The following is a 13,566-nucleotide window of genomic DNA, read 5'->3' on the forward strand; positions in this document are numbered from 1 at the left end:
GTATAAAACAACTACTTGATAGAATGACTTGCAATTTCACATGGATGCTCATGACAGATGTACCAACTTAGAAAAAAAAAATCTTTGCCCATAGTGTTGCCATCTATGGTCGAGGCCGAGAACTTTTCAGACCACCTACGTATTACAAAAAACAAACTCATACAGCAGTTACATTCACAAATGTTCCCATCATCTCCAGCAATATTATTATTATTCGTGACACTTCCAAGGAGTCTGAAGACTCATCACGGGAGGACACCTATTGTACAACTCACCATCTCCACCACTACACCGATCCTCTACTACCAATCACCAACATCAGCGCCATCTACTGCCTACTACCACCACCACCACCACAGCTAGTATTTTTTGTCTGTGAATTGTGCGTGTTCTGAAGGGTCGATTTTTATGGTATTATAAAAACTAACTAGCAGAGCCATCAATCTCTGTTATACGTAACCATCTTTTAACAGCCAAACATATCTGTTAAACTGTCTTATCAAACTGCTACAGTTCCAACAAAATCTTTAATGCATGAACTCTCTAAACATGTAGATTACTATTACTATTCTCTATATCTAAGGTGCCTTGGTGAGAGGGGAGTATAAATGCTTCATTGCTACTCATCTAATCCCCTAAGATCAACTTTCTTCTCTCAGTTCCTTGCTACTATAAGTTTATCTAATATGAACAGAGTGCAAGGTCTGCAACATCCTTCTGGAAGAATATAAAAATCCACTGCCATAACTATGGGCAGTCAAGATCTAGCACACAATACTACAGATGCTATCCATCAGAATCAAATGAAAACCTGACTATCCTTTATCATAGCAATGAAAAACCAACTTATGCTTCATTATAGCAAGTACAAACTTTCTTCTCTCAAATCTCATCATTGTCATCATCAAATTCCTGCCATGTACCCTCAAGGGGGTATACAGGATAAATTTATATAGAATAAGAGAGAAATTAGTGAAAACGCTGAATTAGCTATATACAAGACAGTTTCAAACCAATTTTAACTTATGGATTTTAGAGCTGGGTCAGAAGTAAAACACTTGACCAAAGACTAGAGACCGCAGATATGAGAGTTCTGAGAAAGATTAGGGGCACGAACAAATGGCATCAATGGCAATATCATATTAAAAATGAGGATATTAGAAAAGAACTTGACATTGTTAGCATCCAGGAATGCAATAACAGAGCTAATCTCAGGTGATTTGGTCACTTAAACAGAATGGGAGAGGAAAGATTAGCAAAACAATTGTTCTCTGCCAGGTTGGCAGGAAGAAGACCCAGAGGAAGACCAAGAAATAGCTGGATTAATATGATAAAAAGGGCCTTAGAAGATAGAAATGTAAGATCTGATAATGTTGGAGTCTTGACAAGTAATATTCTGATAGTACTCCATGAAAAAATTTATATCATTACTAACTTCCTACCTACAATTTTAATACAAATCAGAATTTTACTCGTCAAGACTCCAACATTATCAGATCTTACATTTCTATCTTCTAAGGCACTTTTGATCATATTAATCCAGCTATTTCTTGGTCTTCCTCTGGGTCTTCTTCCTGCCAACCTGACAGAGAACACTTGTTTTGCTAATCTTTCCTCTCCTATTCTGTTTAAGTGACCAAATCACCTGAGATTAGCTCTGCTAATGCATTCCTGGATGCTAACAATGTCAAGTTCTTTTCTAATATCCTCATTTTTAATATGATACTGCCATTGATGACATCTGTTCATGCCCCTAATCTTTCTCAGGACTCTCATATCTGCAGTCTCTAGTCTTTGGTCAAGCGTTTAATTTCTTACCCAGCTCTAAAATCCATAAGTTAAAATTGGTTTGAAACTGTCTTGTATACAGCTAATTTAGCGTTTTCACTAATTTATCTCTTATTCTATCTAAATTTATTCAATTGACTTCCTACCATACCAGTTTTGTTGATTCTGTTGTCTATTTCCATATTTAATTTAATATCTTCACAAGAAATCGTGCCCAAGTAGCTGAAATTTACTTTTTCTATAAGTTCTCCATTCACAACGCAGTTGATATTTTCAATGCCTCTGCCTATTTTCATTATCTTTGTCTTGTTATTGCTGACCTTCATACCATATCTATTACATCAGTTATTCAATTTAGTCAGGGAATCTTGCAGACTTGTAGTGGATTTATTTAGAAGTATAACATCATCTCATTAAGTAAACAGCTGAGATAAACATCTCCAATTTTGATATCTGGTTTAATACCACTTTCCTTCACATAATGTGATCCATATAGATCAGGGTTTCCCAAATTGTGTTCCACAGAAAGTGAATGATTTCCGTGATGTCAGTGAATAAGCTATGTATTTTTAAACATGGAGGTAATTCGGGAAAGGGAATACTGCTGTTTATGATTGGTCATAAACATTGCCTGCAAGCCGATTACAACAATGGGCGGCGTATCCTCTGTTCTCAAAACTGAAAGAAATAACATCTGTGTTGCAAATGTTAGTGGCCAACCAACAAGGAAGTATATAGAAAATTTTTCCACTGAAATTGAAGATCAAGGTAGTCTGTATCCGGTTCTCAAATCTAGTAATACTGAATACTTTCTTCGCAACTTCATATTGTAGGGTGAAAGTGCTTGTTTTGAAACCGTAGTGCTGTGATTTTTTAAAAGTAATAGGCCTACAGATTTAAATTTTAATATGAATAAGAGACAAGGGACTTTGTTTACTTTTGCTGTTAAGAAATCTCATTTGTGCCTATGGTCCCACAGAGGGTTCTACTAAGGTAGAAGTGGAGGAATTTTTAAGGCTTTAGAACAAGCAACTGACACAATGAAAAAGGAAAAGTTGGTCCTTGTTGGGGATCTAAATAGCAGAGTAGGAAATGATTGTGAGACATACAAAAATGTTTTGGGAAAATTTGAAGAAAAGAGCAAAGCTAATAATAATGGCAAATATCTGTTAGATTTCTGCTCAGGACATGGACTGGTTATTACTAACACCATGTTCCAACATAAAAATGTGCACAAATTCACATGGAGAGAAGAGGCAAGGAATAAGAAAAGTCTCATTGACTATGATATTGTTGATAGTTATGTTTTTTCCCTGGTGCAGGACATCAGAGTGTACAGAGGATTTGAAATTGGAAGTGATCACTATTTAGTCTTGAGCAGGATAATATTGAATTTCATATTGAGCAATATTGAGCAGCTCTCAGATGTGAACTGTAGACTAAAATACACAAAGATTATTGAAGAAAAAATGAAAGAGTTTGAGAACAGGAACCAAACCTTGGAGATTCAGTGCCAAACTCTGAAGAAAACATTGATTGATTCTGCCAGAGAGGCATGTGGTGAGTTTGTCTGCAAGGATAAAAAAATCAGAACTCCCTGGTGGACACAGGAAGTTAAAGAGGCAGTGAAGGAAAAGAGGAAAGCATATCAAAAGTTCCTGTCAAATAAGTCAGCTTGTGCTCTTAGAGAATACAGAGACAAATGCAACAATGTAAAACACTGTGTAAAACTAGCTAAACAAAAGTCATGGGAGGACTTTGGCAAGAATATAGAAAATAAATATCAAGAAGGTGACAAAATATTCTGGAGGTTGTTGAAGAAGGTTAGGGATGGAGGAAAGAGCTGTAAAAGGAATTAGAAATGATAAAGGTGACATGAAACCTGGAGAAAAAGATATCCTTGAAGTATGGAGTAATTACTTTGAAAAACTGCTAAATGAAACAAGCAGTGATGACAGCACAGTGGTAAAAAACACTGACCAGGCATGCAGTCAGGAATACATATCCACACTTGAAGTAGAAAAAGCCATCAAAGGCTTGAAATGTGGAAAGGCAGCAGGAGTAGATGATATTCGACCAGAAATGCTGAAGTATGGTGGTATAAGAGTCTGGCTGCACTGCATAGTCCAGAAAGCCTGGACAGAGGGACGAATTCCCGATGATTGGAGTAGAGCTCTCATAGTACCCATATATAAAAAGGAAAATAAAACTGAATGTGAGAGTTACAGAGGTATTTCCCTACTGAGTGATCCTGGCAAGATCTATGCAAGTATACTTGAGAAACGGTTGAGAAGAATCGTGAAAGAAAAGCTTGGTGAAGAACAAGCTGGATTCAGGCCAAATAGAGGCTGTCAGGATCAGATCTTCACTTTACGACAAATAGTCGAGAAAGCATGGGAATATAACAGAGATCTGTATTTAAGTTTTGTAGATTTGGAAAAGGCATATGACAGGGTGCCAAGAGAGAAGCTATTCAATATGCTACAGTTATATAGTGTCAATGGGGCATTATATAAAGCAATACTTAGTCTTTATTTGAGTTGTAAGTCTGCAGTTAGAATTGAAGGAAGTACAGGAAGATGGTTTAATTTTACATCTGGTGTGAGACAAGGATGTACATTATCCCCTCTGTTATTCATTATCTATATGGCTCACATTATGAAGGAAAGTGGTAGTAAACCTGATATCAAAATTGGAGATGTTAATGTCAGCTCTTTGCTTTATGTGGATGATGTTATATTTCTAAATAAATCCGCTACAAATCTGCAGGATTCTCTGACTAAATTGAGTAGCTGTTGTGATAGATATGGTATGAAGGTCAGCAATAAAAAGACAAAGACAATGAAAATAGGCAGAATCATTGAAAATGTCAACTGTGTTGTGAATGGAGAACCTGTGGAACAAGTGAAACATTTCAGCTACTTAGGCACGATTTTTACTGAAGATGGTAAATTAAATATAGAAATAGACAACAGAATCAGCAAAGCCGGTATGGTAGGAAATCAATTGAATAAATTCATATGGAATAAGAGAGAAATTAGTTGGAACACTAAATTAGCTATGGATCTGAGAGCTGGGTCAGAAGTAAAACACTTGACCAAAGACTAGAGACCTCAGATATGAGAGTCCTGAGAAAGATTATAGGCTTGAACAGATGGCATCAATGGCAGTATCATATTAAAAATGAGGATATTAGGAAAGAACTTGACATTGTCAACAATCAGGAATGCGTTAGCAGAGCTAATCTCATTTGGTATGGTCACTTAAACAGAATGAGCGAAGAAAGATTAGCAAAACAAGTGTTCTCTGCCAGGTTGGCAGCAAAACGACCCAGAGGAAGACCAAGATATAGGTGGATTGATAAGGTACAAAGTGCCTTAGACGATAGAAATATAAGATCTGATAATGTTGGAGTCTTGATAAGTAACAGGCTGATTTGGAGGAAAATTGTAGATAGGAAGTTAGTAATGATGTAATTTTTTTCATGTAGTACTATCATATCCTGTAACCCCTTGAGGGTACATGGCAGGAATTTGATGATGATGATGAAATCTCATACTGAAGGTGTTTGTGATGCAACAGATAGTGATTCATCCACCTCCAGCCTACAAAGCGATCTCCAGGATGTACAAAAGGAGGGGAAAACTACCAGCATACAGGAGGAAAAGTCTGCATTCACTCGTAAGTACTTATAATAATATTATAAATTTTTGGTGATCAGAATGGGATATGTCAATGAAAATTAGCACAAATTAATTTAATGATGTTGGCCTGAGGAAACTACAATATGCTACAAGATTTCATTAGTCCAGTGATTGATAACTGATTAAAATGTAATTTTATATTTGTCAACATGTCACACCATATACATAAGTGTGTACTAATACTCTTTATGATTATGTCATAATTAATTATTAATATATTACAAAATAATCAAGGTGTTCCATGAAAATTTCAGGAATTGTGAAGTGTTCCGTCGTAGAAAAAATCTGGGAAACACTGATATAGATAATGAATAATAGAGGGGATGATGTACATCCTTGTCTGATACCAGATTTAATATTAAACCATCTTCCTGTACTTCCCTCAATTCCAACTGCTGACTTACTACTCAAATAAAGACTAAGTATTGCTTGATATAATGTCCCACTGACACCATATAACTGTAGTGTTTTGAATAGCTTCTCTCTTGGCTTCTTGTCATATAGCTTTTCCAGATCTGCAAAACTTAAATACAGGTCTTTGTTATATTCCCATGATTTCTCAACTATTTGGCATAAAGTGAAAATCTGATCCTGACAGCATCTATTTGGTCTGAATCCTGCTTGTTCCTCACCAAGCTTTTCTTCAACAATCCTTCTCAACCGTTTCTCAACTATACTTGCGTAAATCTTACCAAGAACACTTATAGAGAAATACCTCTGTAATTCTCGTATTCAGTTTTATGTCCCTTTTTATGTATGGTACTATGAGAGCTCTACTCCAATCATCCAAAATTCGTCCCTCTGTCCAGGCCTTCTGAACTATGCAGTGCAGCCACTGTAAAACTCTCAGTTCTAAAGAGACTAATATGGATATGTGAAAATTCCTATGACATGAGAAACTGTAATAGGAATGTCCTAAGCCTTCCCACACAATAATAATAATGACCAAGTCTGTCAAAAGGAATAGCTGAAATGAAGAGAATCACTCTGATCTTCCAGGCTGGGGATTGAGCATGAGACTGACAACACCATCTCATAAGCAATCTGGTCATCAAATAAGTATCAAGTAATCTTCACTGGACAGACAGACTTAAGTAAATATCAAACCAAGTTTTGGAATAATGGATTCTGAATACGATCATGGAATATACTGTATAGAGCAGTCGCATTTCAGGAACTTAGTCATGAATTAATAGATACAAAATGGATATAATAGCAATACAAGAAATGAGATGGATAGGAGAAGGTAGCCTGAAGAGAGACAACCTTTTTACTACTTTATGATGGAAGCAACTTGGATAAACATGAAAACTTTGAACAGATTTCATTATCTGAAAAAAATTATGCCCATCTGTAATTGAATTTGAAGCTTTCAATGAAAGAATAAGCAAGCTAAGATTGCAAGCAAAATGATTTAAGATAACAGAAGCTGAAGAAGAGAAAATATAAGATGGATTTCTATGAAAAACTGGAACTAATCCTTCAAAAAACTTCACAAATGTATATATATTCCTATTAAGAAATTTCAGTGAAAAAAAAAATTGAATGTCAGAAAAGGATTACAAAAAAGTTATTGAAAGCCAAAGTCTTCATGAAGAAACAAATATTAATGGAGAAAGATTAATTTAGCTAGAAATTTAATAATATGATGGATATCATATTATTAAAGTAGCATCTGAAATATTCAGAGTTAAAAATATTTACTGTTTGTTTTTATCCTAAGAATAGTACCAAGTAGCAAATGACTGCTACCATTATGCTCAAAATAAACAGTAAATGTTTTTCAGCACATGCTAAATCAACTGAGATACAATATTAACAAACTCGAAAACTAAAAAACATAAGAAGAAAATATAAGACTGAATGAACTACCCAACTGGCCAAATAGATTAAATATATCAAAACTATATGCTTTGTATTCATATAATTTTTTCTATAATATTCAAAGGTTATATTGAATTCAATGGTCACTTCACATCCATGTAATTATGAATGTATAAACACATCCAGGTTGTACGGTGATTAAAACAAAAATTGAAAATAAGAAGATGAAATGGAATTAAAATATTGAAAGCTTCTGAAACCATACGAAGGAAAGCATAAAAGTAGCAGCAGAAAACTCAAATGAAATTCAAAGTAAAATATGGTGGAAAAAAAAATGGTTTAATGAAATGAATACAGCACAGAGGAGCAATAAAATACAAGTTTTTTTTTTCACTTATTGTTTTGAGTGATTTTGTGTGTGCTTTTACAATTTCAAGATTGTAACCCTGACAATGTCTCTGTGGCAGACACAAAATATTGGATGTAATAAACTTGTATTTTATTGTTTTCTGCTGTATGCATTCCATTAAACCTAATAATGAGTTTAAACCAGCCAATAAAAAGAAAAAAAAGGAGTAATTGGCTTTATAAGCCATTTGATATTCATGATAACCAGAAATACAAAGAGTGCAGTAGCAAGGAAGCCAATAAGGTAATCAGATAAAAAAAATTAAATTCCTACATTAACAGATTGAAGAAATACCAAAACAATTTAGGTTAAATAACCAAAGAAAATTCTATGAAATTAGAAATCATAAAGCAGGTTCAAATAAGAAAGCAATAATAATCACCAACATTAATTGAGAAACACTAGCTACTAAAGACAAAATAGCAAACAAACGGAGAGAGTACTTTAACCAACTCCTAAACTGCAATGAACCTGCTGAGATCTTCGAATGGAAAACTTATCATACTTGTCACCTAAAAATATTTAAAACCTTCAATAACTAAACAAGAAGAATGTACAATGCAACTCAAAAACAACAAAGGCATCAGATACTTATGCAATAGTAGCCAAACTCATCAAATATAGATCTAATGAATTAATTAATTACAGAAATACCATAAATCAGTAAATTTAATATGGAGAAACAAAAATATATCCTCAGAATGGAAAGAATCAGTAAGTATACCAATATATAAAAAAGGAAACAAAAGTGATTGCAAAAATTAGAGGAATATCACTACTGTCCACAGGCAACAAAATTGTATCTAATAATATACTAAAAAGAATCTTGCCATATGCTGAAGAAAACAGGTGAATATCACACAGGATTCTAAAGAAAGAGATCCACAGTAGGCCACATTTTTATGACACTAGGAGATATATTAGAGAAAAAATGGAAATAGAATCGGCCTGTCCACATTCATAGAGAATGCTCTTGGAGAGTTTAGAACGAACTTGGAAAACCGCATAAGATAACATATTTAATCAAAATGTGCACCACTGACTGCTGAAGCATGGCTGACTAATGGAATTAGATCTGAACCTTTTGCTATTAGGATAGGATTAAAGCAAGTAGATGCCATTTCACTATCCTATTTAATTTAGCTTTAGAAAAGTATCAGCAAAACTATAAAAAAAATCGAGTAGAACATTAATGTTAGAATATGCTGATGATATTTGCCTAGTTGGAGAAATTGCTGAAGACATTAAAATAACATTCAGAAAACTCAAAACTTCTGTTGAAAAACCAGGATGACAAATCAACCAAGATAAAACTGAATATTTAAAAGTATGCAGAAAATAGTGAAGAGAGAAATAACTATTTAGTATTGATATCAAGAAATTTAAAAATGGCACTTCCTTCAAATATCTGGCATTGATTACTTGAGATAATAAATTACATAATATATTTCTAATTTCTATTACCATCTCAATAATGCTTGCAGCATTACTGAGATGGTTTGTACATGTGAAAAAAATGGGTAAAGATATAATGGCTAAATAAGCATCCAAGATGAGGCCTGATGGAAAGTGTGACCTACAGGTAGATCACAGCAACTTTAGGAGGATAACATCCAAAATGACTCAGCTTAGATGGGAATCACTAGAAGAGTCTCAAGACAGAAAAGAATGGAAAAAGTTGGAACTTGCACAAAGAACCTTAGAGGTTCAGTAAGCTAAAAGAAGAGAGTAGATACTCCAGAATGTTGAAGTGCACAGAGAAAGAATCGAGTTACAGCTTGTGTATATGATGAGCTAAACATACAGCCTGAATTCAAATTGTTCACTGCAAGTAATACTCTAAACTGTATTTACAATATCTGTTACTAATTAGTTGCTCTTTGAAAATAAAATCTTTAGAAAAGTCTTTGGACTTGTAAGAGATAATACAACAAGCAAATATAGAATACAATCAAGGACTGTATGAACTCTACTGATCTCCACTAATAACTTATGAAATCAAAGCTTGCAGCAATAATATTGAGATAGCTTGGACATGTGAAAAAAAATAAGCAAAGAGAGAATGGATAAATAAGTGTCCAAGATGAGGCCTGATGGAAAGTGTCCTAGAAGAAGACCATGGCAACTTTAGGGGGATAACATTTTTTTGTTCAATAAATATGTGCATTTAAAATACCAGTTATTTTGAGGAAAAACCATGCATTTTTTAATGTAATAATGGAAAAAAAATTGAAAGTTTAGATACAGTAACTTCTATATAATTCTTGTCTCAAACTGATCCAATGTTAATTCGATATTAAGAACAGCTTATTTCTGTAGATTATAAAATAAAGAATTCTCCTACAATTTGAGAAATTTTGGCAGAATATACCACCAATATTACAAAAATATAGAGCTTAAAAGGCTTTGTTCTAGCAACAGTAAATTAAAATTATATAAAGGAATAAAGGATATTAAATCCATCTAAATAGCAACAATTATTTTCACAATACGAAGCTTACTCCATCAAGAAAGTCCACTTTCCAAATGCAAAGGGAACTGATATCATTACAGGTTATTAATCTTGTGTCATCCTTCAGCATAATGAAGTCCCATACCTGTAAGTATAAAAATTTATCAACTGTTTTATTACAATCATCAAGAATACACCTTCTAAACTTTATTTAAACTAGAAAGCTTAATAACAGATTTTTAATATGATTTCAAAATTTACTATTCTGGCATTTTAAAAGTGTATATCAATATCATCAGAAATTTTAAACCTGGTTTTATTCCATTTCCCAAGTAAGCAAACAGACAAACAAGTCACGTTTGCGTCTGCAAGTGTTGCAAGTCTAGCTGACCCAGCACGTAGTGCAAGACCAAGGCAACTCATGGTAAAAGTAGTATAAGCTCTGATCACTAATCTTATATTTACCCCTACTGCAAAGCACATCTCCTGGAGGAGAAGTATGATGCTTTGTATTAAAGGCAAGGGGCCACTACCCAGACCGGTTACGACCTTTATTGAGGTCTCATCAGTGGGAGCCAGGCTAGAAATACCAAGATTTTAGTAATACAGAGTTTATAAGTATTTTACCAGAACAAGTTACCATAAGGTGTTATAACCTTATTAAATAAAAATCTCAGGAGGAGATATAAATGTAGAAAGTATTTTACCTTTGGTATAATAAATGTTAAAGATACCAAGCTATTTTAAACCTGGTTTTACTCCATTTCCCAAGTAAGCAAACAGACAAACAAGTCAAGTTTGCACCTGCAAGTGTTGCAAAGTAATAGCTTGGTATTACTTTGCAATACTTGCAGGCACAAACTTGACTTGTTTGTCTGTTTGCTTACTTGGGAAATGGAGTAAAACCAGGTTTAAATATCTTTAACATTTATTATACCCAGGGTAAAATACTTTCTACATCATCAGAAATTAAATAGCATTAAAATTCATTCAATATTATTATTTTCCTCATTCAAAAGGAGATATCCAGTGAATCCCCAGTGACAATATACATGTCTGCAATGAATTATTTGATTCCTATCATTAAGAATGAAACTGGTCTTTTTTTAAGTCATGAAGATACACTATAAGTTTCTGAAATACCACAAAAAAATACAAAAGCTGCTCCGTCAGGATTAAAGTTATGAACATGGATTACAAATTAAAGCATATCTCAGATAACCCATCAGAATAATTACTGAATATAAGCATAAGTAGTGCAAAATGCATGACATCTATTTGAAGGAGACTTTCGAGATGACCGAAAAAGTTCAACATGTTACCATATCATACTGTGATCCCTAATTGTGCTTTATTTCTTTATTAACTCGTAATCCAAGTTCATAATTTTAAGTCTGAAAAACTAACTAGCCTCCTTTTCTTGTGAAACTAGTTGCTATCAGATCAGATTAACTTCTGGTGTATTTAACACTACTAAAAAAAATAAAAACTTTCATTATTAATTGAAATGCAACATTACAAAAATGTGATTTAATAAAATAGTGTTATTTTATTGATCTCATCTTCCCTTTCATGTTAGATTCAATGGACTGTCATGGCCAAGTAACTTGGCTTCTTAGAAACCTGATGTCACTGATATGATAAGGTGATTAATCCAATCAGCATTGTGTGCTATAAGTATAAACTGCATTTGTTTTCTGGCTTGTTTGCTTGTTGTGTGAGATAAAAAAAAAACCTTGCTACTTCCATATGAGACTGGCTACCTTGCCTACAGTTTTCAAAAAGTTCTGATATAGATTCTTCGCATCCTACATAGGATTTCAACCTAGGTCTTTGCAAAATAGGGCTTTGTCTATACTGACTGAGCTCTGAAGGCTCATTCATTTTATTAATATGCCACAAAAATATATATCACAAATTTATCTGAAAGACAACAACCTGTAAAGGCTGTGCATTTTATTCACATTCCTGAATTTTTTTTTTATTCTACTCTTAAAAAAAAAAAAAAAAAGGAAACCGATGCTAATTTTATTTTCCGTTTTAAATGCATAATTGAGGATATAAAAAAAAACTTCCATAAAAATTACAAAATCAAAAAAATATGAAAAATACAACAAAAAATTTCAAAAATAAACATATGCCCCCCCCCCCCCAAGAAAACAAACAATGCCAAAATTTCTTCCAATAAAAAAACACTTCACATTCATTTCATCAACATTCAAAGCATCAATATAATCAAAGTTTACAGCAACAATATTAAGATAGCTTTAGTTTCATTTAATAACAGTAATAACAGAAATCAAAACCTGATCTCCTTTTCCTAACAAAACACCAATTAGTATCCTCCATAACCACAGTCCAACTTGATTGTATCAACTACATATTGCATGATGCACTCTACAAAAAGGTTGAATAGCAACTACAAAAAGTTGCTATTCAACCTGGAATTCCTGCTTTTTGATCTGATCTGGCTCAAGATTTCTTTACCTCACTTTATAGCATTCATTTGCTCCCTTTACAGCTCCCTTAACTCTGACAATCATGCTGCTCTTCTTGACTATTTATCACAAAAAATTGATTTTATACAAACTAATTACCCCAGTTGTGGGAATGTCTTCCTAGGGAATATCTCTAGCACAACTGGATCCCTAACTCCAACTTCACAAATCATGCCAGAAGGGAAACTGAATCATTTGCCATCAGTCATGACGTAACACAAATAGTTACCCTACCAACCAGACAATCCTTATCATGTTCTTTCAACACTCTGGACCGTTTTTTCACTAGCTCTCCCTCCAAATTCTACTTTTGAGAGAAACTAGCGACATGAAATTAGGAATTATCAATGCATTAGCACAAGAAAAGTATATTTAATATATTGCCAAATATTTCAGTTTGAAAATAACAAACTATCATCAGTGGCTTGACAGGAAACAGTTTTTTTTACAAGGTAGAGTAGAAACAACTGATCATAAACACGCTGCTTGTTCTAATTCAAAATTAGAACAAGCAGCGTGATGTTACATCACTAATCACAATATCATTTCACTGAAGAAAGGTAAACATAAGAGTGCAGAAATAAATTATATGTATAAATTTACAATGTCATACAAAAAAACTTAATATTTATAAAATCATATTTTAAAGATATCATTAGACAGATGTAGTATCTAAAAAGTCTTAATTTAAAAAAATTAATATGCTATTTGGATCAAACTTTCACATATTTTTGACATGGATATGCAGACCTACTGATTCAACTTAGAACGTTGAAGTAAGGCCTCAGCATTCTCTTTGAATAGCGGTTCGAATTTATACTGACATTTGAGTAGAAGGCAATAAGGTGTGTATAATTATTATTATTATTATTCCTGACACCTCCAAGTAGT

General features: G+C 33.4%; 1 protein-coding gene across 2 annotated transcripts in view; it reads right to left on the bottom strand.

The window, feature by feature from the left end:
* Nucleotides 1-13,566, bottom strand: part of LOC150096200 (WD repeat-containing protein 3-like) — a 301,884-nt gene that overhangs the window by 229,236 nt on the left and 59,082 nt on the right. For both annotated transcript variants that reach the window (XM_090408833.1, XM_090408834.1), the window contains exon 6: nt 10,227-10,322. In XM_090408833.1, the coding sequence (XP_090264959.1) occupies nt 10,227-10,322 (96 nt within the window). The remainder of the gene's footprint in view (nt 1-10,226; nt 10,323-13,566) is intronic.

Source organism: Typopeltis vanoorti, chromosome 19 (genome assembly GCF_054136105.1).
Source record: "Typopeltis vanoorti isolate ZY-2024b chromosome 19, IOZ_Tvanoo_1.0, whole genome shotgun sequence".
NCBI lineage: Eukaryota > Metazoa > Arthropoda > Arachnida > Uropygi > Thelyphonidae > Typopeltis > Typopeltis vanoorti.